Below are 23,006 nucleotides of genomic sequence, written 5' to 3'. Positions count from 1 at the left end.
CAGAAACTGCTCTGAGCCCATGCAGGGCTGCCCTGCAGAGCCATCCTGGTTCTCTGCAGCCAATCCAGGTGAGCCTTCAGGAAAGCCAGGCGTTGGGTGTCTGCAGCCACCAGATAGATGTGACCTGAGCAAGAACAAAGCACAGCCATTCATCCCATCAGTCACGCGAGGCAATACGCAGACAAAGTGTGTTTCCTGAGCCCTGCAGTCTGGGCCTAAAGATGTCCCCACCACAATTGTTGCTTTCTCATCTATATATTTTGGTCAGGCTAAAACTGCACCCATTAAAAAAAATTGTGCAGAATATTTGAGAAATGGGAGAAAGGGGAGCCAGGAAACCATCCTTCCATGACACAGCATGCTTCAAGAGGAGGAAATGCTAATAGAGTCCTTCAGTGGTGTATCTCAGACTGATCAGCAGGTCCCAGCTGCACAACAAGATCTCAAACCACTGCCCTTTCTTGGCTGAATCACTCCATCACAGGCTACTTATTCAAATCTGAGCTTAAATTCTGTATTTTACAATGAGAGCACCCCATCCTCAGCTCCAAAACGCACTCTGGTTTTTTGTTTTTTTGTTTTTTTACAACATACAAAAGCTATCACTGTGTCCTTAGGGGTGCTCCTGCTCGCGGGACGCCCGCCACTGCAATCATGAATAAAACCTGCTTTTATCAGAGATACTGTCCTGACAAAATTATTTGGATATTTCCAACAAGGCAGAGCAGCATGGGAGCCCTCCTCACTGCCTTGGAGCCACCAAAGGACACCACTGCAGTGCACCAACAGCATTCCAAGCCCTGAGTCTTGGGCAACTCAACTGCAAAAAGCAGATGGCTGCACCTGCAGCAGAAGCACAGGAGCCCTCAAAGGCCGTTTTAACACCAAAATGCCTTTCATTAAGCTAAGAGGGGAAGAAAAAACAAGTATTATACTAGGAAATTCACACTATACTGACACGGTAGCATTTTCTGGGCAGTGTTGCTGTCTGACACCCACCGCAACGTCTCAAAACTGATAGTATTGGATTTTCGTGCAGCTCTGGGCAGGGGGAGCACACAGAAGCGTCCGGCACTGTGGGACAAGGGCAGCCTGCTGCCCACAGCAGTCTCAGCATGTTTGCCAAGCAGCTGTGCCCAGGGGTCAGTTCTGGACTCCACACGGGCTGTGAATGGAAGCTGGGGCTGTGGGGGAGCTGCAGAACTGCCTCTCCTTGAAAACAAACAAGGAACGGGCAGTCAGGGCCCGGCTGCCCATAGATCAGTGCACTAAAAATACCTCGAGAGCGAAACCATAGAAGACCAGCCAGACAACATCTATTTCTCCCCTCTTTGCCAAGTGTGAAGAAAGAGACAAAGGAGGAAAAATCCCAGTGCTGGGAACAGGTCTGACCAGCTGTGCCACATTTCACTGCTCACCCTCCCCTCTAACACACAGAGCTCTGTCTATCTCAACCAGACTTTGTCAGCACTGTGAGGCACCTCCAGCCCCTATCCCAAGCAGGCTTCAGCCCATTGCCACCAACGTTCCTCAAACCCAAAACAGGGCACCTTTTCCTCTGCAGACGCACGTGGCAGCCAGCAAGGTGTTCGGCTGCTGTCACCACAGAGGTCACACAGAATATTCCAAGTGCTGCACCAAACCCACCGTGAAGTGTCACTAAAGGAACAGTACATCTCTTCTTGTCCATTAAACTTCTGAACACTGCTTTTACAGTATCTAAAATTACCTACAGGTTTCTGCAGTGTCACATGAATTTCTGCAGTGATCTTTTCTGCCCCGCTGAGCTGGGCTCCTCAAGCCCTGGAATATCCTTTTCTCTGGCTGTAATGAGATTTCTGTTCCAAACAGAGATTAAGGCCAACGTGCTTTCAGAAATGCGAGTCTTCAAATTCAGAAATTCTCCTTTTTGGGTTTGCAGCTTCCAAAATGCTTTCCCTTGTCTTCCTGGCTGTGCATTCTTCACATTATTGTGTGACGTGCATGAAATATTCGCTGCCACAGTAAGACTCAAGCTTACATACTCTGTTAGCCTTATTGCTGAAACCACCACAAAGGATTCCTCTAACTGAAATCTACCTCCTTCTCCTTTCAAAAGGAGCCTCTTATTTGCTCATACTTCATTTTAAAAGGACACTGATACAGATAATGGCTCAACTGCTTGTCTGTAGCAGATGTCCTTAAAGATTTGAGCATGATGTTATTACAACTTAATGCAAAATGAAACACATACTGGCTAAGTTATCTACTCTGTAAAATAGATTTTCAGAAGTCGACAAGTCTTACCTCGAGCAGTAAGTCCTCCAGACACTGAGGTAAGGACATGAGGCTCTAAGCTGGTAATGAAATCCATATGATCTTGGGTCAGACATTCCAAAAGTGGGTAATAAGACTGGCTTAGCTTTCGATATTGCTGGAAATGAAAGAAGTTAGTAATATGTTAGTAATAAATATGGACATCTGCATTAACTGATATTAATGACGTTAGCAGATCACAGAAGACCACATTTTTATGATGTGTTAAATTGTAATGTATTTGTAATTTGTAATTGTAATTGTGATGTCTCAATGTGAATCAATCCAAGTAATCGAACTGAAAAATGCACATGAGCTGTTCTAGACCCTTCTGTCTCATCATAACAACATAAAGCCTGTGGTGGTGTTATTCCATGTTTCAAGAGAAGACTCCCAAGATGAGCAATTGCTTACTAGCAAGTCACTGTCTGTGTCAGCAAACAAGCAGCCATCCCCAGCCACACAGCGGGGTTCCATCCATCACCAGCCTTCCAGTGTACAAAGGCACGCAGGATTCCTGCTTATGCAGTTCCCACACCTGATCCTATGCAGCCATCTCCTGCCCCTTGCAGTGCTGCCACAACCTGCCGGCTGCTGGCCCTCACTGACATCTAGCGTTCCTGTGTGAGCTCCACGGGCAGCAGAAGCACTTTACCAGTGTTTATTCTATCTGACCTCACGGAGTGCTCAGACTCTGCTATCCAAAAGCCTGGCATCTACTCATTTGCTGCTGAAAACACAGCATTAATTGTTCAAGCTGTAAGTTACAATGAAACCAAACCCACACTGGCAGCACATGACTCATTAATTCTAAGAAGGGCAGTCGTGGCCCCTGGGACATCTCTGCTTAGAGGACCTAGCAGCAGGCACTGTGCTGCAACGAGACTTAAAACCATCATTTTTCACAGAGCAATTTGTTAAATGGGGTTAAATCAGGCTATCCCAAAATGCTCCCAGCCGCATCCCACTCTGCTACAGGGACAAGACTCACTTTCTTCAGCACAGTTTCTCTGGGTGTTTCCATCTCAGATGCATTTTCTGACCCAAAATGGAAGAGATCCACATGGTCAGTAACTTCGGCTCCTGCAGAGATCTTGATGCCAGGTCTTTCCTCCTCCACCTCTGCTGGGCCTGCACAAACGAGCAGAGATCACAGAATTAATCTCATAGCCTGAAGGCTTTGAATTCTAAAGTAACCATGAGCATATGCTGAGCTGCATCACACCGCTCATTCTCACTCTGTCACATCCAGGAGGATCCCAGAGATGCAGCACTCACAGTGCTAACGGGCAGCACGCAGCCACTTCAGCAGATCCGGCACTAAAAACTGCATCAAAAACAAATGCATGCAGCTGTGTGCAAACCATGCAGCCGCTGGTGTGACCTGGTGCTGTGAGAGGTGCCAACCAGGAGCTTCAACAGCCGTCCATCGCCGGGCAGCAGCTGGGCCTCTGTCCATGGAAGTGCCATCGTCCTGCATAGGCAGCAGTGCTGGCTGCTGCTGGCTGCTCCCTCGCCGCATGCTGAGAGCTGCCCTGGCAGTGCTGCAGCGAGACTGAGGCTGCGTTTCACACACAGACACCTTTATTTTCACATTTCTGCAAGTATGCAAAACAATGTTCCTTGTCTGGGGATGTGCTGGGGGATGTATTATACCCTGTGTGATGAAGCTGACCAAATTTTCATATGTGTATCTCTATACGTACATGTATAAATCTAGTAAAACTTATTCTGTAATTCTCTGTGTGTCAGAATGGATGCTTTCAACAAACCAGAGATAAAGGGACATGGAGAGGCTTATTTTTCATATCTCTGCAAGTAGTGCTAGCATGTTCTTCAGTGTAATTTCTGTTACCTAGAGGTACTTAAGCAAAAATACCCAAGAGAAAAAAGATATCTATAAATTTTCAGCTTCTACTGTTCCAAGACAGTACCAGTGAATCAAGTTGAGTATTTCCAAACTCTTATTCACACCAGGGACAAACAGAGGTGTATGTGACCACACCAAACAGACGAGCATCCCCAGATCAGCAATGGAAAGAAATCATTACCATGTAAACGTAGCTTCAGCAGTCTAGCAGCCCCTGTGCAGATCGATGCGTGGTTCTATCAGTCTCCTGGCTGTACATCATTAACCTGACAGCGTCCCGTGAGAGGAAAATGCATACTGGGCATACAGGAGGACACCCCCCTACAGACACGTAGTTTTTATTATTAAAACCCAAATCTTCAAAACCATTCAACAAAACGTCATACAAACTGCCACCGGATAACAGCATTTTTAACAGGAGCGACGCACCGCCGCTCCACCCGCATGGCTTTAGTTTGCACCACCGACACCAGCAGCACTTTCCCACAAGTCCTTCACGGCGCTCCCACGAGCAACGAGCTGACATGAAGATGCCCTGCTCTTACCGTGCTGCAGCCTGGCATTGCCAAAGTCCTGCCTGCGGCGCTGGAACCTTTGTATATCCGCACCTTCAGGTTTGCAACTCAACATACAGTTACTCACAGTATTGCAATGCATTCAAAAATACAGGAAAATGTACATCAACGACAACAGATGAATTACATTGCTTGCTTTTTTTTTTTTTTTTTGCATCATCATTCATCATATTCCTATTTTTCAACAGATGGTTGCCTAAAGCGCATGTTAGAAAGGCTTTTATTAGAAAACGCTAGCATGAAAATGCAGATTAATGCTTGTAAGTAGTGAAACAGTCAGACTTACAATGCAGATGTTATTGAAACATTCACAGCTTCAAGAAAATGTGCACAGCTGATAGCACTGACAGAGTCTAACTGTAACTTAGCAGGCAGCGCAGCAGCTTCCTTCACATCCTGGCAAGAGGATCGATGGCGAGATGAGATCAGAACAGCATACTATGTTTTATTTGGAAAGCCGTAGCAGTAAGTATTTGCCATCAATATTGCAAGCCTCATTTATGAGCGATGAGAGGCTTTGCAAGCTTACAAACTAACGTTCACCAAGAACATAAAAGGCAAACCCAAAGACATTTCCATGCAGAGGATGACTCTCTCACAGTCACTACAGCTCTGTCACCTGCCACGTGCATGGATGCTGCTCACGGAAAACCCCGAGGCCCTTGGGCACTGATGCACACAAGCCTCCGGCTGCTAGCAGTGGGATCGTGGACAAACACAGGATAATAAATGGTTTCACAAAGGCAACTGCTCTGTCACCAGAGCCAGAATACATGACCAGAGCTACAGGAAATGCTGCTGTTGTGCGTCACGTGGCAAATCCTCCTATTGTAGCAACAGACTTACAATCAGAGAAGAGTTTGAGTTGGAAGGAACCCTTAAAGGCCACCTGGTCCAACTCCCTGCACTGAACAGGGACACCTCCACTAAATCAGGTGCTCAGAGCCCCGTCCAGCCTGACCTTGAGTGCCTGCAGACATGGTGCATCCACCACATCTCTGGGCACCCTGTGCCACTGCCTCATTGCCCTCACTGTAAAAAACCTCTTCCTCATATCCAACCTAAATCTCCCCTCTTTTAGTTTACAGCCATGCTCTACCTTACATTCCCGGGTCTGCACTGATAGCAGAGCTTGCTGTGACCCAAGTGCCAAACCTTGCACTTGGATTTATTGAACCCCATGAGTTTCTCCTGGCCTGGCTGGGTCTCTGGATGGCACCTTAAGGGGAACATAGAAGCAGCAATCCAGGAGCAAATGGCAGGCATGAGGCACCGGCAATGGCAGCTGGGCTCTGGTTATGGCTTAGGAGTCAGGACCAGAGCAGCTTTCAGCATCTCCCTCTCTTCCTAACACAAGGCCATCATTACTGGGAACTGATAAAAACTACAGCAGTGCAGAAGAGGAGAAACAAAAAGTGTAAGGGCACTAATAGTAATCTGGCTTCAGCAATGCACTTAAAGATACATTGAGAGTAACATGCAGATATTTCAGGTATGTTGCTCAGTCAGGCTGTACTTGACCCAGAGCAGTTCTGGTCCCTGGGACACAACACTTCTCCTAGCGGAGACTGAAAACACAGCTGAGGCCAAATTCAGGGTGGCTCCAGAAATTAATTTAGCTCCAGGGTCTACAAGGATCACACATCTATTAATACTTCTGGTCTACTGAAAAAGGCACATTCCAATTCTGAGAAATATTCAGGCCACATATGCCATCTTGCGAGTACATTTGGAGCATCACTGTTAGAGGTTAAAGACACTGAAGAACTCAGTACAAATGGTTGCTTTCCCTTTTTTGGTCCAGTGACATTACCTGCTCAGACTGACAACAGACACATGCCTGTAGGGATGGAGGAGAACAAAGCAGGTTGCTTGTTACACTGAAGGCTGTTATTTGCCCAAGTGATTACAAGAAGAATCACAAGAAGGAACAACATAAATATTGGGCATTATTCCAGCTACAGCTGATGTCTTTACCAAGTGCCTATTAAACAAAAAACAAATAGACAAAACTGGACAGCTGGACGACAAGGCTACTCTCACAGCACTGCATCCCTTCTGTGAATCCCAGCACATCACTGGAGCTGCTTTGCTCTGCATACTTGCTAGAAGGAATTAATTCATGGTAATTGCGTGCAAGGCAGCGAACAGGACAGATTGAGATGTCATTCCTGCATACAAGTAACTTCCCTCAGCTGACCAGCTGTTTTGATGACAAGTAAACTTGGGGGAACAAAGCAAAGACCACACAGAAGAGTATGCAGAAGCACAGAAAAAAAGAACACTTCCCATCTTGAGGAATACACATAGCATTACTCCAGTACTGATCAGACCTACCTCTATAACCAGGAATATTTCAACAGATTAATTTTTTTTTATAAAACATAGGGCTACAGAAATTAGGCATACTATATATTTAGTCTTATAAAAAGCTTCCACATACGTAATATTTAAAATATATCTTCAGTGCCAACAGTATATTAGCAATATAGTATCTGACATAATAAAAATATATGCTTACTGGACAGGGACGATGTTGGGTGCGACAGGGGATTCCCCTTTTTGTGTGGTTTGTGCAGCTGGTACAGGTGGCTGCTCCCTCCTTCCCTTGGTTTCCCAACCATCAGCTGCTTGGGAACAGCCATTTTCCTTAAGACTCCTCTGCAAAGCAGGCTGACCTGTTCCTCAGCAGACACATCTACTGGGCATAATCCAACCTTGGTATAAATTCGCTACATGACTCTTCCTGTTTCCCTCTTGGAAGAAAGAAACCAACAATTCCCCCCAACAAAGCTCTTCGGGGCATTGGTAAGGATCAGGACTTGTACGAGTCATGCAACTGTCTTGTGGGATAAAGATTTTACTACAGAAAATGTGGAACTACCCCGGCAGACATTTCTGATACTAACAGCAACCATGCAGGCGCCAATTAAACTTATTTGGCACTCTGTGGGTGCCAAGGCCCTTACGTGGGAACACAGCTGCACCACCTGGCCCTTTTCTGGAAAGCTTAAATAACTCCACAGAGTAGAAGTCACTTTGTTTTAACATCTAATGGAGGAATACAGATGTTCAAGTGACGCATCTAAGAAGCAGGTGCCAAACCACAGCGGAAGGACCATCGCACGGCCACGGTGCTGCTGAGGTGCACAGTGGAGAATCGCTCGGTGTCCCACAGCGCACCGGGACTGCAGAAGGTGGCTGGGACCAGAGCAGGTGTGCATCTTCCCCTAGCTGCCCTTATAAACCTACCTGGTCCTGCAACAACTTACCATCATTGATCAGATTTGCTCTGCACTTCAAAATTTACGTGCTACTCACGCTTTGCTCCTTTCTGACTAACCCTGGCATCGAGTTCCTCTGGTTGATGTGCTTAGGAATACCTCCACCAGCCTCAGCGTGGTGGCACCAGTGCAGTGAGAAGCAAGATCTCTGCAGAAATGGGGATGCTGGCTACACGGGCTGTCTGCTTAACGTCCTAGGTACATTCACTGTTCATTTTTACAGATGGCCCTTGTAGATTCTTTTTTTTTTTTTCTGTAAAAGCAGATTAAAGGCAAGGCATCCATAAAACATTTTGCCATATGGTTGTATGGACTGAGCTTTTTGCTTGTAATAGGTGGCTGAATATGCTATCAACATGAGCTATCATACGCAATCAAGCTTGCTAGATTAAAGCAGGACTTGTGGCTTGCAAACAGAACGCTGTGTATTACTCATCGAGCTTCAAGCAGCAGCTCTCTCGTCAGGTTTTATTAAAGTATTTGCATGCTTCCAAAATGAAATAGAGGTCCACCGTCGTCTCTTGCAGAGGAGAGATGGGATCAGTTGCATTCAGTTGCCGTTTGGTTGGACACGTCATACAAAACCCTCACACGCTGGCTGAATTGAACATGGCTGAATTATAAAAAGCTTTCACCCAGAAAGGAGGTCTTTGTTACACACACAGTCTCTGACTCTTCCAGAGCTTTCCAGGCATGGTTACATTACGTTCTCAAAGAGCTGCAAGGACCGCATGATATTGTCATCCTGAAAGCAACGAGAAGACACGTTCATGAAAGGAGCACTGATGAACACAACTCCTAACCTGGCACGGCACAGCAGGGGCTCTGCGGGGACTACTGCAGGCAACAGCCTTGCTTTCCACCCTCGGTGAGCTTGAATGGATTCAACAGTTAGATCCTGATTTGGAAAAGCAGCGCTTTTACTTCAGCATCTTGACTGGTTTGAGGCATGCAGAGGACTTTCTCCTAAGCTTGGCTTCCAGCATGGCCTGTGCTTCACAGAAGAAAAGCTCAACCAACATTGAAGCTGTGCCCTCAGACATCGGCACCCACTGCACTGATCCTGAATATGAAGGTGTGTATTTAGCTTCATCTGCCTCAGAAGCATAAATGAAATGACAGCTTTGAACGGACAAGCATGCTGCCATGAAGGACCAGTTCCTCACAGGAACACCTGGGGCTCAAAACAAGAATACATGAAATACCAGCCTCTCTCAGGTCCCTGGATCCAAATGAGAGAGTTGGAGACACATAAGGGAAATACCAGATTGTTTCTGGTAGCAGCATCCACCTCACTCATCCTAACACAGTTTGGTGATGCCCTGTGTGGGGAACCAATCCTCCTGTGCACAGCCATGCCATGACTTCACTGCCCGAAAGCTGCAGCCTCAGATATGGCAGAGGTAAGCACATTTGTTTGTTTCCTTAAAGTAAAAAACACCACCTTTGTGTGGCATGGCTCTGGTGTGCCAGGAGATAACACACGGCAGTGCATGGGTCTGTGAGCTGCAAGCCCAAGCACATCAACAGTAAGGAACCAAATACCCTGCCCTGGTTCTGGTTTAACAAAACCCTACTGTTGAAGCTGCTTTGATACTAAGATCTCTAATCACACACTGAAGACACAGCGTCAGCCTCTTAAATATACAACTAAGTAAATAAAATCCTGAGGAAGGTAAAGGGCATTATGAGCTTTCTCATAATTGTGTACTTGTCACAGAATCAGCAGCACTGACCAGCCTGACCCCACAGCCCTGATGGCTCAGCAGCATCACAGAGCACCACCAATCTTACAGCTGCTTGTTTTTTTAGAGAGCAAAGGAACCCCGGGATGGAGTGGCACCTCCTTGCAAATGAAGTTTGGTGGAAGTGAAAACAAAGACGGTGGCATGATCTGTACCTTTTGTTGCACCTGGCATTTCATCCTTACCTCCTGACACGATTCGATAAACTCATCTAAAGTTACAACACCATCTTTGTTTTTATCCATTTTCTGCAAAATAAAAACAAACATTTAGTTCCCATAGATAACACTGTGGTAACAGTATAACATCCTATGTGCTGTAACTTGAATAAATCTAAGGCACGTGACCAGCCAACATTACAGACTCGGTGCCACTGGTTCAATTTGCTGGCAGCTAAGAACTGGTTCACTCTGGTATGCGGAGGACTTTCGAGGTCATCTCCACCTGAACCTTTGTTATACACATGCAACAACCTCTGCTCATATTACATCATTTATTTCTTCACTGCCTCACCATATGATTGCTGTCTGTCTTTATGAGCAGTTGAGAAGAGAAGCACCAAATGACAGTGATACATACAGAAGCTCTACATTCACTGGATGGACATCCTCCCGTTGCAAAGGGTTGGGCTAAGTCAAATAGGATACCTCAGACTCAAGAAGTCAGCAGGCACTGCAGCATTAGGTTGGATGGCTACTAGAATTTGTTTTAGGATGTACAGTAGGAAACAGTTGTGTAGCTGGGATTAATCTTGAAGTGTATCAGTGAAGAGCTCAGGTGTTGAGAAATCATCAGAATTGAAGTACCTGGAAGAACACTTCTACGTGCTGCCTTGGAGCATCTTCCTTCAGCACAGGATACGTGTACTTTCCCATCATATCATAAATTGCCTTTACTATATCCATCATCTCCTGCAGTAGTGACATGACAACAAAAGCACAACAGGGAAATTAATAGAAATGATAGCACATTTATGTCTTTTACTGCCCTTTTCTTCACCCTCTCCTGTTAACAAAACAGCACAGACCTCGTGCCCATATCTACTGTCCCCCCAAGAACACATGCATGCAGACAGATGCATCATCAGATATGTGCTAACCTACAAATCTGGGGGGCTTGTAGTGCTCTGGGTGAGCCCACATCACACCTCCCAGTGCAGCCAGAAGCCCCTAATACACCTTGGTCACTGAGTACCTGCTGTCATCATCCCCTCCCCTCCTCTTCACAGCTTTGCACTGCTCATAGATTAAACCAGGGTTTTTCTCCAGGTAAGAGCTAACCATGAAAGCCAGTGTAACATAGGAAAACACATCTACAAAATAATACAGTGTGAGATCACTTTGCACTTTCTTAGACAGAAAAACACTCAGGTCCAGTTTTATATGCTTGATGAGCTGTATGCAATGTTAACTGTGCTATGCAACAGAAACAAGTCAGCTCTCATAGAAATCAACTACATTTGTCAGAAACAGCCCTACCTCCTTGTTTATATAGCCATCCTTATTTATGTCATAAAGGTTAAATGTCCATCTGAGCTTCTCATGAACTGTTCCCCGCAACAGAATTGACAACGCCATCACAAAATCCTGTTTGAGGCAGAGAGAGAAATGAGAATCTGTGCAACATCCCTTTCCAAGTCACGCTCCTCATTGCACCCCCCAGAGAAGTTACCCACATAGGATGAATGTATCCTCTGACTGAGCTCCACGGACACAGCGCCCGCTAAGATGGTCTGAGCAGCGCTAATAAACGTGTAAGAGGGAACTGGGAAAACCCCAAGAGTCCTCAAGTACTGAACTGTGCATCCTCCCTGCGCCCACCCTGAGAGGGCCGGCAAAACTCCAGACCTCTCTGCCACGCAGGGAAGCTCAGGTTTTGTCCCCTGGCAAAATACAACACGTTTAGCCAAGTGTGGTTCCCACCTCTACTAACTCAATCTGGGACACGGTATTTTGTTTGCATTTTTGATTTGGAGTGGAGTTATTGCTTGCAATAACTTTGATTTATTGTTTGCGCTGTGCAGTGGCTCAGCAGCACTGCTGTATTTGTCAGTACAGGCAGAGCTTTGAGCTAAAGCAGCTATACTCTACCTGGTGTCTCATTTAACACACTTAATCCTCCCTGTATCATCTCCAGTGGCTCTGCACGGGGCAGAGCACTGCTTCCTAAAGACCTTTGTTCCTTTTTACCCACACTCAAGAGAAATTAAAGCTTGCTGAACAATACAAAAAAGGGGACAAAATGCTTACATGTGATAACCACCAAAAAGACAGATTTGCCCGGAAGGAAAGCTCAGCGTTTTTCAAATATACTTGTCTAAGCATTTTGCTGTGGGTCAGTCCGTTTAGGACTCTGGAAGTCTCTTAATGCTCTCCAGAAGGGCTGATACAGGCAGAACTCCCACTGCAGCCATCACTACAGAGATGCACTTCCATATGGCAACCTTCCCACAGCTGATAAATAATCTCTCTGTCACACCTGGAACTAATGGGGATTTGGCCACTTCGATGGCATAAAGTGGGGCTGCCTAGCGTTTCCACCACTTTCTGTTTGCAGACGCAGGCTGCAGCTATGGGGTGGATTTGGTATTCCTCAGGAACTGACTATGTGAGATCCTTGTTGAACATCTCAAATCAGCTTTGAAAATGCATACATTCCAGGAACGTACACGTGAAACCCTGCAACGCATGCGAGCTGCAGGAAGCGTGAGCTTCTCTGGCCTTTCTTTGACAACCACATTATCTGTGCCACTCGCTGGTCTCTGCTCCATGGGACTGTCACTGCCCTGTGCTTTCTGTTACACAAACCATCTGCACTTTCTCCCTGTGGCACTAACACTCCTATGCTGCTGACTAACACGATCTGTTTGTTTCTCCAGCGGGAAGAAAGCCAATCCATCTGCACAAGAAGCCTGCATTAAACAGAATGAGATTTTGACGTTTCATCTGGTTGTAGCCCTCCAGCCCATAGCCCAGCAAATCCCATAGTTTACGATGAAAAATGGATGGGAAGCTGAAACACACAGAACTGAGAAATAGGGCATTAAAACAGGATGCAAACCAGTTACCTCAAACTTCACTGAGCCATTCTGTGCAGTGTCAAACGCGTTAAAGAGATAATGTGCATACATGCTAGCATCTGGAAAACACAAAAGGCACCAATTGGTACAACAGCTCCTTACATACCACTGGTTCTCAGCAAACTCTTTCAGTATAAAGCCATCCTTAAAGCACTGCCACTCTGTGAGCTAGTAAATATTAACATGGACTTGGAGTAACCACAACCCAACCCCACTGAATGCAAAAGCTTGTACTGCACAGGACATGATCTGGATTGCGGGGCTGTGCTTGTAAGAACGAGAGCAAAAAGCAGCACATAAGCGTATCTCTGGGGCCAGTGCAGTACTAGCTCCAGCAGCAAGTGCAACAACTCCATCGCATAGCAGCACACTGCTCTGTGGCTGACAACTACTGGCAATCTTTAATGTGGGTTTGCCTTTATTCTCATTAAATAGCTTTTCAAAGGGCCTACATCAGTGTTCTTACCTTGGTTGTGTTTTTGTGTAAGACCCTGCAGCCCTTACCTCACTTTCCTAGCACAGAGCATCCAAGAGCTCTGCAGCCAGATGACATCTTGCATTAAGTCACACTTCAACGAACCTGACAAAGCATCCTGCTTACCTCCATGAGGAAAAAACTGTGCATAGATCTGTTTGAACGTCTCTTCATTAACCACCCCGCTAGGACATTCCTGTCGGAAAAAAGAAACAAAACCAAATCAAAACACACACCCCAGCTCTGTTAAGGTTCATTTGCAAAACTGTACAAGCCCAAAGAGAGCAATGATACAAATTGCATCCCTGTTCCCATAGCATTCTGGATGTATGGGCTGTGCAGTTGAAGAAATTAAAGTTAATTCAGGCTGCAATTCCATCTTAAGCATCTCACAGACTTGGTTCACAGCAGTGTTTAATTCCTGTTTTAACAGATGACTGGACAGCCAGCTCGTGCCTTCTGTCACACGAAGGCCTCCTCTAATACATTACAAATCACTGCCAGCAATCGCTTCCCTGTCCTGCCCCTCACACCAGCTCCATGGAGGCTAACGGTACGTACCAGCAAATTCTCAAACATCAGCATTGGTATGAGGCTTGAAACCAGAAGAGCCCTTCAGGACAGCCCAAGTAAAATTCAGGACCAGGTTTAGCTTTGTTATGTGCTTCAATCCAGAGGCTTTATTATAAAGCAAACGCCAAATCTAAACAACCTAACTCCAGCTCTCACAAACCAAGGGAAGTCAGCCACTGCCCATCCCTCTGCATACGCACAAAATAACCTCTCCCGTTTTTATTTACAGACTCAGAACTCCAAAGCCTCATCTTGGTTAAAGGCTCTGTTTGCATGACTTTGTTTAAAAACTCATCCATCCTGTGATAGAGCACGCTTGAGTTCAACCACAGTTATATTTTTACCTAACCAGCGCGGCTGACAGAATCCATTCCTCACAGCTGCTTACAGGTCGTTGAATTTGGGATGAGCAAACTTAGGAAGCCTGAGAAAATCCCTTTGAATCGGTGACACAAAGTCAGAGGAAGATTCAAGCCAGCGACTGACTTACTGATGAGTTGTTTAGGTTGTCTTTTAAGAACAAAAGGACCTTGACGAGAAATTCTGCCATCAAGAAAAGCTTATAAACAGAAAAAGCGTCTGATCTGCAGCATCGCCTGCTGCTGACATTGCATTCCCCAACCACGGGAAGGCAGAATAAAGAAGTCGCTCCATCCTGTGTGAGTCACAGGAGAGCAAGGAGGGGCACTTGGGGCAACACCAGAGGCACCCCCCTAATCACACACAGTCTGTACTCTTTGCTACTGGAATTAATGCAATTAGGTCTGAGTTCCTTCCTTCGGTCCAGTAGATGCCTTCTTCCTGGCCACTGCAATGCTTTAAGACAGTTTATAAATACAGGGACTACGCATTACATTCTCCATACCTTTCCCTTGCCCCAGGCCATCCCAGCAGCCCCAGCCACCATTCATGTTCCTGTGCCCCCAGCCTCAGAGCATCAGCACTGGGCAGGCACAGTGAGAGGAGCTGCACTGCTCTCAAAGAGGTGAGGTCTCTCACAGCAGGTCTGGCCATTGGGCCTGATTACATTTTGAGTTTCCGCACAACCCTGCTTGCTTCTGATGTTCTATCTGGAAGCCAAATGGAAGTTTGCATCAAACCTCCAGGAGCGCAGTGCTGACACTGATCGCCCTGCTTAGCTCTACATAGCAGGGCTGCTTTCAGACACATATGCTTGTAGCAGTTCATTTACACTTAATTGATCACCATTTTGTTTTGTAAGAGTCGAATAAAGCTCAAGAGGCCTCATTAGTGCTACAGCACATCTTAAGGCAGCTGACTCAAAGAAATCCCTCTTGTGGAAAGGAGCAGGTAAGCTCTGTGCCAGCTGAAATTCCACTGAAGGCAGCACAGGTTTCCTCATGCAAGAGAAATTTCCTAGCAGCATGAAAAAGCACCTTCCACTCTAATACACACAAGGCCTTCCTTTGACAGCAGTGGGTTAAATTTCAGGTAAACACCTCATTTTTTTTTTTTAAACCTATGAATTATTTCAAAGTGTCTAACATGAGAAGTGAACACTTGGTTGGTATTGTTCCCAAAATTTAGCTACCAAGCATTGGCATTGACGGCAGCTGTCACGTGTATGGATCGACCTCCTCTGACTTCTTAAACCACAAGGGAGCTGAAAACCACACTTTGAAATAAAAAAAAAAAATCAAAGAAAAATTGCACTTGGGGTTCTTTCTTCTGCTAGAATCAGGAATTACTTTGCTGCCTTTCTTGTGTTCTCTCAGAGCCAGCAGTATATTTATGGCATTATGAAAACACCAGAACTTCCTTATCTCGTTCACACTGCTTGCTTTGGTCTTCAAACCCAGACTTATTTCAGTCATCCCGTCTCACAGAAAACTCATTCACATACTGCATATTTGCTAAAATAGTCATGCTACAGCAAAGCCAGAGTGTTCCCAACAGTTCCTGAGTTATTTGGGGTTGCTGTTCTCTCATTGAGTCTTTGCAGTGTCCCTCGCAGCTAGCAGCTGTTCCCCTAATAGGGCAGAACCTCCTGAAGAAAGCAGAAAATCCCATGAAGATCCCAATCCTCTTAAATTCATGCACTCAATCCAAAGAATACAAGTAATGAGAAAGTCCAAAAAGGACTTGTTGAATTACTGAGCCAAAAGCTCTGTTGTTGGCGATCCCTTAAACATCAACAATTTATCAATTTGAATCTTACAAACAATTTCTCATTCCCACCCATTCATTAATGGTTCCCCAAACATCTCACTCACCTGGGGAACAGAAACCTCTAATTGCACCCCATGCCAACACTGCTTTCTAGCTCAAACTATTCTCTCTTCCCATGTATGTATAAACAACCATGTTTTATTTTGTTAAGCTGAACCAAGGTAAGACCCACCAGACTCTACTTCTTGCTGCTTCAGTTATCTTGCTTTTTCCAGAGCTACAGCCAAAGCCCTCAGCCCAAGCATCTCATGTCATGCAGCCAGTCTGGCTGCTGTGCTCTGCTTTGCTGGAGTGGCTGAGTTGCAGTTTGGTGCAAGCCTCCACCAGTCCAGTGTGGAAACGACAGATCTGAGCAGTCACACACCAGGAGGAGCCTGAGCTCACGGCCCATCCCAGCTGCATTCCTGGCTGTTGCCCACCCTCCTCAACAAAATTCTGCCCTCCCCTCCTTCCCCACCACCTTCCCAGGGCAGCTCTCAGCCCAGAGACCCTTATGGGTCAGCCCTGGGTGCATAGTGCATATCAGAATGTATCATTTTCTGTCTCAGGATTTGTTGTCTTAGAGCACTGTGAGTAGCCAGCATTTATTTGTAAGGACAGAAATAAAAGAAGAAAAAGAACAGACTTATAACTATTCAGTTAGCAGCTTTACTGGCTGCAGAAACATAACTGAAGACACAAAAGCCTATCAGCAAGTCTGAAGGATTAGAATCACTTGATTTCCTCTAGAACCTTGGAGCTGCACATATCTTTTCTGCCCCCCAAATCCCGTACTTTCACAGAACTTGCTTTTGCTCAAGCAGCTGGCAGCTTTTGCTGTCACCTGATCAATCCCTTCTGCCAGTCCTGTTGGCCCAGAACCCCCTCAGTTTTTCACAGGGCTCGGGGAAAGCAGAGATGCACCTCCCAGTGCCCCTCACTGCCTGCGCTGTCACCTGCCCAGGTGTGTAGGGAAAGACTTCAGAGACAAAGGAACACTAAGAAAGACAAGCATGGAGAATTAGGACCCCGGTCAGACAGGGCGCTTGCCTGGAAGCAATACCAGGCTGTGCTGAGCTGCCTTTGGCTGCATGTCTGTGAACACGACCACCCAACCAAGTATGAAAACAGCAGGACTGGGAAGGACCTCATTCCTCCTGTGCTATTCCAAGTGCCTGCAGCTGGCCCTGTGGTAACCCAGCTGTTGCCCTGTGATTAAACACGACCTGTGCAATCAGTGAGAGCAAGCAGCACGAGCTGGAGAGAAAAATGACTGTTTTCCCACAGGGCCTTTGAATCTCCAGATGGCACTGTAACATCATCCCGAGAAGCACACGGTTCGGTACAAGGGGAAATATGGTAACAGCTGAGATAGCCTGCCTACTGTGCCTAATTACTCATTCTATTGAAACCATGATTTATAGGCTAGAAATGCTAAAGCTGCCCTTTCAGTTTAAACTTTAAATATTAAAGCTTCATGCACACTGCGTACACAGCAGCTGGAGGAAACACGCTGCTTTCCTAATGACTTGACAAAGCCAGGATCGTGCCAGCACTGCCAATGAACACCAAGACCATCAGTGTGGTCTTACAGAAGGGTCGAACACACAAGTTAAATGCACTTTTATCATTATTCTTTCCCTCAGAGGTAATGCCTCTGTACTGCAAAATGATAGCAAAACTGGAGGGCAGGGGGAGGGGGAAAGGATAAACCCCAAGTCTGCTGAGAGCTGCAAGGCTCACGTGCCTCTGGTTTGCATCAGGGCTGCTGACTCAACCTCTCCCTCTCAGGATGGTGCCCTGCACTGGGCTCCCATACACAGCAAGAAAGGTATGTCAGCAAGATATGAAAATACAGCAGTTAGGAATGCATTGAGTTCTGTTCCCCATTGTAGGGGGTTATATCGCATTATACCATATATTAACCTATTGAGCTTTGTCTTCAAAGCTGTATGTTTTGTACCTGACCAGCCAAAGCACGATGAGGTCTCATAAGGTCCATCTTCAGTGGTCAGACTGAGGTCCTCCCTAAGTCCAGCAAAAGCTGCACAAGCACAATGCATGCAATAAACAAAGGTACAGACAGCTGTGCTGAGCTGGAGAAGTCAGGTATGTGCAGGAGATAGGATGCAACCAAATTTCAAGAACGTCAAAAATAAGAAAGGACCTTCACAACATCCAGCAGGTTTCCCTCAACAAGACTCCCATTTAAGGTGGCTTAATTTTTTTATGGCAAGTCTTCAACCAATGGACTTGACTTTACAAGAAGTTACAGTGTTTTGCTATGACAGTAGCTGAAGTACTGCAACTGTCCAACAGAGCAACTTAAAAACCACATGGCATCTATCAAGCTAGTGCAATAACAACTCATTAATCACCATCAAAGCATTACCTGACACAAAACATCCTTCTGACTCAGACCCTCAGGTAGTCACGTAATGACTCTTCAGCATTCAAGGTCCATAACACATCTGTTCCACATAGCCTCAAAATCCCATTTCTGTTTATTATGAGTCCCTGTGAGGCAGCAGCAGGGGACCTACATGGTGAGGCTCACAGCCCTGTGGAGACCAACCCTACCAGGGAGAATTGGCTCTGGCTGAGGTTCATGAAGACCAGCATGCTGCTGCTGTGTGCATGCAGCTGTGACAGCTGACACATTCCCTTTCACCTAAACTGTGGTCTCCTACCCCTCGCCCTGATACCCATTACCTTCTGAGGTCTCTTGTGCTCCTGCTTTGTTCCCTGCTTACCCTGGACTTTGTAGTCCTAATGTGCTCTAATAACATCCTACTCAAATAGCAAGAATTATCCAAGGTAGGGAAAGGGGGAAAAAAAAAACAAAAATCCCAGGCATCCCAAGCAAACAACACAGCTCAACTGCAGCATGAATCGAGCAAGCAAAAATTAAATTAACATGAAAACATTTGCAGATTATCTTGAAGTATAGGCACAGCTGAGGAATTTGCAGCACCTTTAGTGACATTTAGGGAGTAAATGTAAGGAGTGTGATGTGCTCATGCAATCCCCATTTTAAGCAGATTATGGGGGCATCAATATTAGATGGAAAGGTAGATTGTGAGCTCGTTTTGCTGTGGTAGAGGAGATGCAGAACTGCTGGTAGGTAGCAGGAGAATGATTCAAAACACATCTGAGCAGTTGGGGCTGGTGGAGACACACATACTGGATTCAGTTCACTGCAGTGCTGTTCTTACATTTTTAAATCCTCTGTAAAGCACTTGAAGCTCTCTTTTAGTGAAATTGGTTTGTGCTTCAAGCTGTTCCAGGCCTTCGGGTCTGTGGCACACCGTAGTCATTTCTAATTCATCTTCGATTTTATCTAAAAGAGAAGACAGGAAGATATTCATTTTGGTTGTTAGCTTTGCTCTGTTAAAGCAATGGGTAAGAGATTGGATTTCAAGAGCAATAGAGAAAAAAAGAAGCCATCAACAGAACTGATCTGTATCACTGTTTTCAAATTTTCAAAAGCACAATAAAAGCCAGGTGAGTAAAGCAATAGCTCATACTTCTTACTGGGGCCAATTAGCACCCCATTCACAAAGCCAAAACTGATGGGGAGAACAGGATAGGCAGCAGACACGTTGCTCTAAAAGGCAACGCCAAATACTCTTATCTAAATACTGAAATGGCGTTGAGAGCAGGCCTTTCCAAGTACTGACCTGACAGAAAGCTGAGCAAATACAAGTAAGAGAGCAGTCATGCTTAAGCATATTAGACAACGACATTACACTGAGGGTAAACAGTGAGGGAAACTCTTCTGTATGCTGAGTGAGTGAGGGGCTCGCTGCCCAGACACCAAAGGTCGCTTTCAGCCCAAGGGAAATTCAAATTATGCCCACAGTTACTGAATCTGAATGAATCCAACCTGCTTCTGCACGGCTTTCTAGAAACTGATAAGCAGTGAAAAAATAGTCGTGTATTTTATTCAGGAGATTGCTCTCCAACAAGAAGGAAAAACATTTGAGACGCATCTCATGCTGGATTCTCTTAACCTCACCTCTCCTCTGACTTACCTTTTTACCTGTCAAGCCTGCTTCCCCAACAGCGCAGGTAACACCAAAAAATATTCCAGTGCTTAGTAAGTGTCAATTTGACATTATTTAAACTTCAAAAATCAGTGGCAGCTTTCAGTTGACATAACTCATAGAATAGTTTGAGTTAGGAGGGACCCATAAAAGAGATCCAGTCCAACTCCCTGCAATGAACAAGGACACCTACACTAGAGCAGGTGCTCAGAGCACCATCCACTGGCCTTGAGTCCCACATCCAGCTGCCATCACCTGTACCCCAAATCCTTTTTTTGCATGGCTATACTCTATAATATCCCATTTATACCCAAAGATGGCTTGGCATAAAAGCTAGCAATTCCCCCCAAACCATCTTCAGTAAAATGATCATCAACTGCTCCATTACCACAGACTGCGCGTGCAATGCACAGTATTATTGAAACAGCTAAATTGGTGCCTTGAAAAAATGTGCAAGGTTATGAGATTACCATTGTAATTCTTACTGATAGACAAGGTTTGATACAGAAGTCCCCTCCTCTTTTACAACATCACTTCAGCTTCCCCTTTCAGTATGCAGTCCTACCTGCAGTAGTAACTTAATTCTAGTCAAAGAGGTCAGACAACACAAAGCAGCCTAATTACAAATGAAATATATGAAATTTAAACAGGTGGGCAATGGAATTTGGGCACTGTTGCAATAGTTTATATCAGTGCTATCAATAGTTAAAGACCTTCCCCCATCAGTAAGCAACAAGAAAGTCAACACCAAAGCTGAGAAGTGATAAAAGTTAGTGACTAGACAGCTCTCAAAAGCCAGAGTGGAAATGCAATAGCTGAACAAAGACAACACCAAGGACTCTTTGCATACGTCTATGTTTTAGATACATCAGAGAACAGAATTCTCCCTTACTGACAGGAAGGGAGGCTGGGGTGAGAAGAAGGCAATCTCATGCTCTTCCAGATCACAAGAAGTGCCAATGTATGCATCAAACAGTGAAGGCTGACCTTGTGGGTGTTAAGCACACAACTGAATAGCAGTGTTAAGCAAGCTGCAGTTACCAGCACGTTCAACACAAGTGGGTTTAAGTTGTTCACTGTGGTTTCAAAACTTCCTGTGAAAATCTACAGGTTCAAGTCAGGACAGTGCAGAGTCTAAAAAATGCCTAATAGGATTTATAGAGACCGACTTCAATTAATCTCATAGAATCACAGAATGGCTTGGAAGGGACCCCAAGGATCACCAAAGTTCCAACCCTGCTGCCACAGGCAGGGCCACCAACCTCCAGATCTGATACTAGACCAGGCTGCCCTGAGTTTCATCTGGCTCCATAAGTACATATTTATCTTTTCTTTTGACATGTCTTGACATTTTTTTCATATCTGTACAAATTCATATATGCACACACTTGTACGTGCAGGAAATATGTATTAGCAGAAGTCATAGGGAAACTGAAAGGGAATAAAGGTAAGAGACTTGGTAAGAGCATGGAATAGGATGAGGATATTACAGTCATTCCCAGCACAGAAGAAATGACTGAAATGACAAGTGGCATGGAGAGACCTGAAGGAGGCAGCTTTGGCACACCAAGGGAACAGGAAAACGTGAGGAATGCTAACTGCTGTTAGAAGAAAGGAGATGGAAAAGGATGCCTGCTGGAGGAAAGGAGAAACAGATAATGAGAAATAAGGTGAAGAAGGCTATTTTCTTTGAAACAGATGGCAGGTGATGAAGCAACGTGGAAAAAACTGAAGGGAGAAAGGCTGGAAAGAAATTGCTTATAATGGGGGAAGGGGAATGAACAATAGAAAAAAAGAAGAAAACCATGTAAGAAAAGGAGCCAGGTTATGGGCTCTGATCACTAACCTGTACATTGCAAACCATTTTGTTAACTCAAGGTCACCTAAAACCCTTCACAAAATGCACAGAGGTCCAGAGCCCTTCTATTGTGCTACCCTGCTGTCCCTGATGTGAGTGATGCAAGCGTAAAATACTAACCAGCTAGTTTTTATATCCTATAACTCAGTGAAGAGAAAAAGCTATGTCATCTCACATAAACCATGAGACCAAGGAGGGATGCCAGTCTGAGGGGTTTAACCCTCATATTTGGTTTTATTTGGGCCTTGTCCCAGAGCCACGGAGCCCTGCACATGGAGACCACCCCAACAGAGCTGCCGTTTGTTGTTTCCTTTTAGTGCTTTGTCTTCAGTCAGCTCTTCAAAACCTCTTCCTTCTATTCTCAGGCAATAAATTAAATACACCTCAATGGCAAAAAAAGGAAGTTTTTTCTCCCCTCCTAGAGTTGTCTTTTACCATATAAGCTGTATTTCTTTCTTACATTTTCATTATCGCACTGGCTCAGTCTCTCCCAGCGTATCACTGTGAAATATAAGCCCTCACACTCACAAACACTGCGTTTTTATTTTTTTTTTACTTCAACTGAAACTAACTTTATAGTGACGAGTGCGAGTACAAAAACAGTGATAAAACTAAACCTGCATGTGTTCATCAGCAAAGTATGACACCAGTATTTTACATCGCGTCACACTCCTTGTTTTTGCCCTGCTCAAACCTTGACTAACAGCCTGGGAGATCTGAATGCACAAAACAAGCATGGCATTGGTTTAAATATTCTTCTCCTTCAACTTGCAAGTGCAAGTAAGGCAGAGGGACCAGGTGACAGAAGCAATGTGTACGGTCACCTCTGCAGTGTGAGCAGCAGCGGTTGGGTAAGCCATTGCTTCCAGCATCTCTGCAGAGCTTCTCCTAAGAACTTGCTGAAACCTGGGAGTAATTCCTGCACTGCTTGGCAGGTACAGAACTGCTCACACATTTGCCCAGATTGTTTTGCCTACAATTTAGTTAGAGATAGACAAGAGGAAATAGAACTGAGGCTTAGAATTCAGCCTCTGGGT

General features: G+C 45.3%; 2 protein-coding genes across 7 annotated transcripts in view; both read right to left on the bottom strand.

Annotated features, from left to right (window-relative positions):
• Positions 1 to 2,424, bottom strand: part of GABRP (gamma-aminobutyric acid type A receptor subunit pi) — a 28,121-nt gene extending 25,697 nt beyond the window's left edge. Inside the window, exon 1 of the mRNA XM_052684924.1 lies at positions 2,287 to 2,424. The gene's annotated coding sequence lies outside the window, so the exon portion shown is untranslated. The remainder of the gene's footprint in view (positions 1 to 2,286) is intronic.
• Positions 2,425 to 6,612: 4,188 nt separating this feature from the next.
• Positions 6,613 to 23,006, bottom strand: part of KCNIP1 (potassium voltage-gated channel interacting protein 1) — a 302,655-nt gene continuing 286,261 nt past the window's right edge. For all 6 annotated transcript variants that reach the window (XM_052684938.1, XM_052684939.1, XM_052684940.1 and 3 more), the window contains exons 2-8: positions 19,281 to 19,405; positions 13,450 to 13,519; positions 12,837 to 12,907; positions 11,248 to 11,355; positions 10,576 to 10,680; positions 9,955 to 10,017; positions 6,613 to 8,769 (exon numbers count right to left, since the gene is read on the bottom strand). In XM_052684938.1, the coding sequence (XP_052540898.1) occupies positions 8,722 to 8,769; positions 9,955 to 10,017; positions 10,576 to 10,680; positions 11,248 to 11,355; positions 12,837 to 12,907; positions 13,450 to 13,519; positions 19,281 to 19,405 (590 nt within the window). In that variant the 3' untranslated portion in view covers positions 6,613 to 8,721. The remainder of the gene's footprint in view (positions 8,770 to 9,954; positions 10,018 to 10,575; positions 10,681 to 11,247; positions 11,356 to 12,836; positions 12,908 to 13,449; positions 13,520 to 19,280; positions 19,406 to 23,006) is intronic.

Source organism: Tympanuchus pallidicinctus, unplaced genomic scaffold (assembly GCF_026119805.1).
Source record: "Tympanuchus pallidicinctus isolate F22 unplaced genomic scaffold, pur_lepc_1.0 scaffold21, whole genome shotgun sequence".
Lineage (NCBI taxonomy): Eukaryota > Metazoa > Chordata > Aves > Galliformes > Phasianidae > Tympanuchus > Tympanuchus pallidicinctus.
Note: the sequence above shows the minus strand (reverse complement) of the source record. Positions and strands in the feature narration are given on the sequence as shown.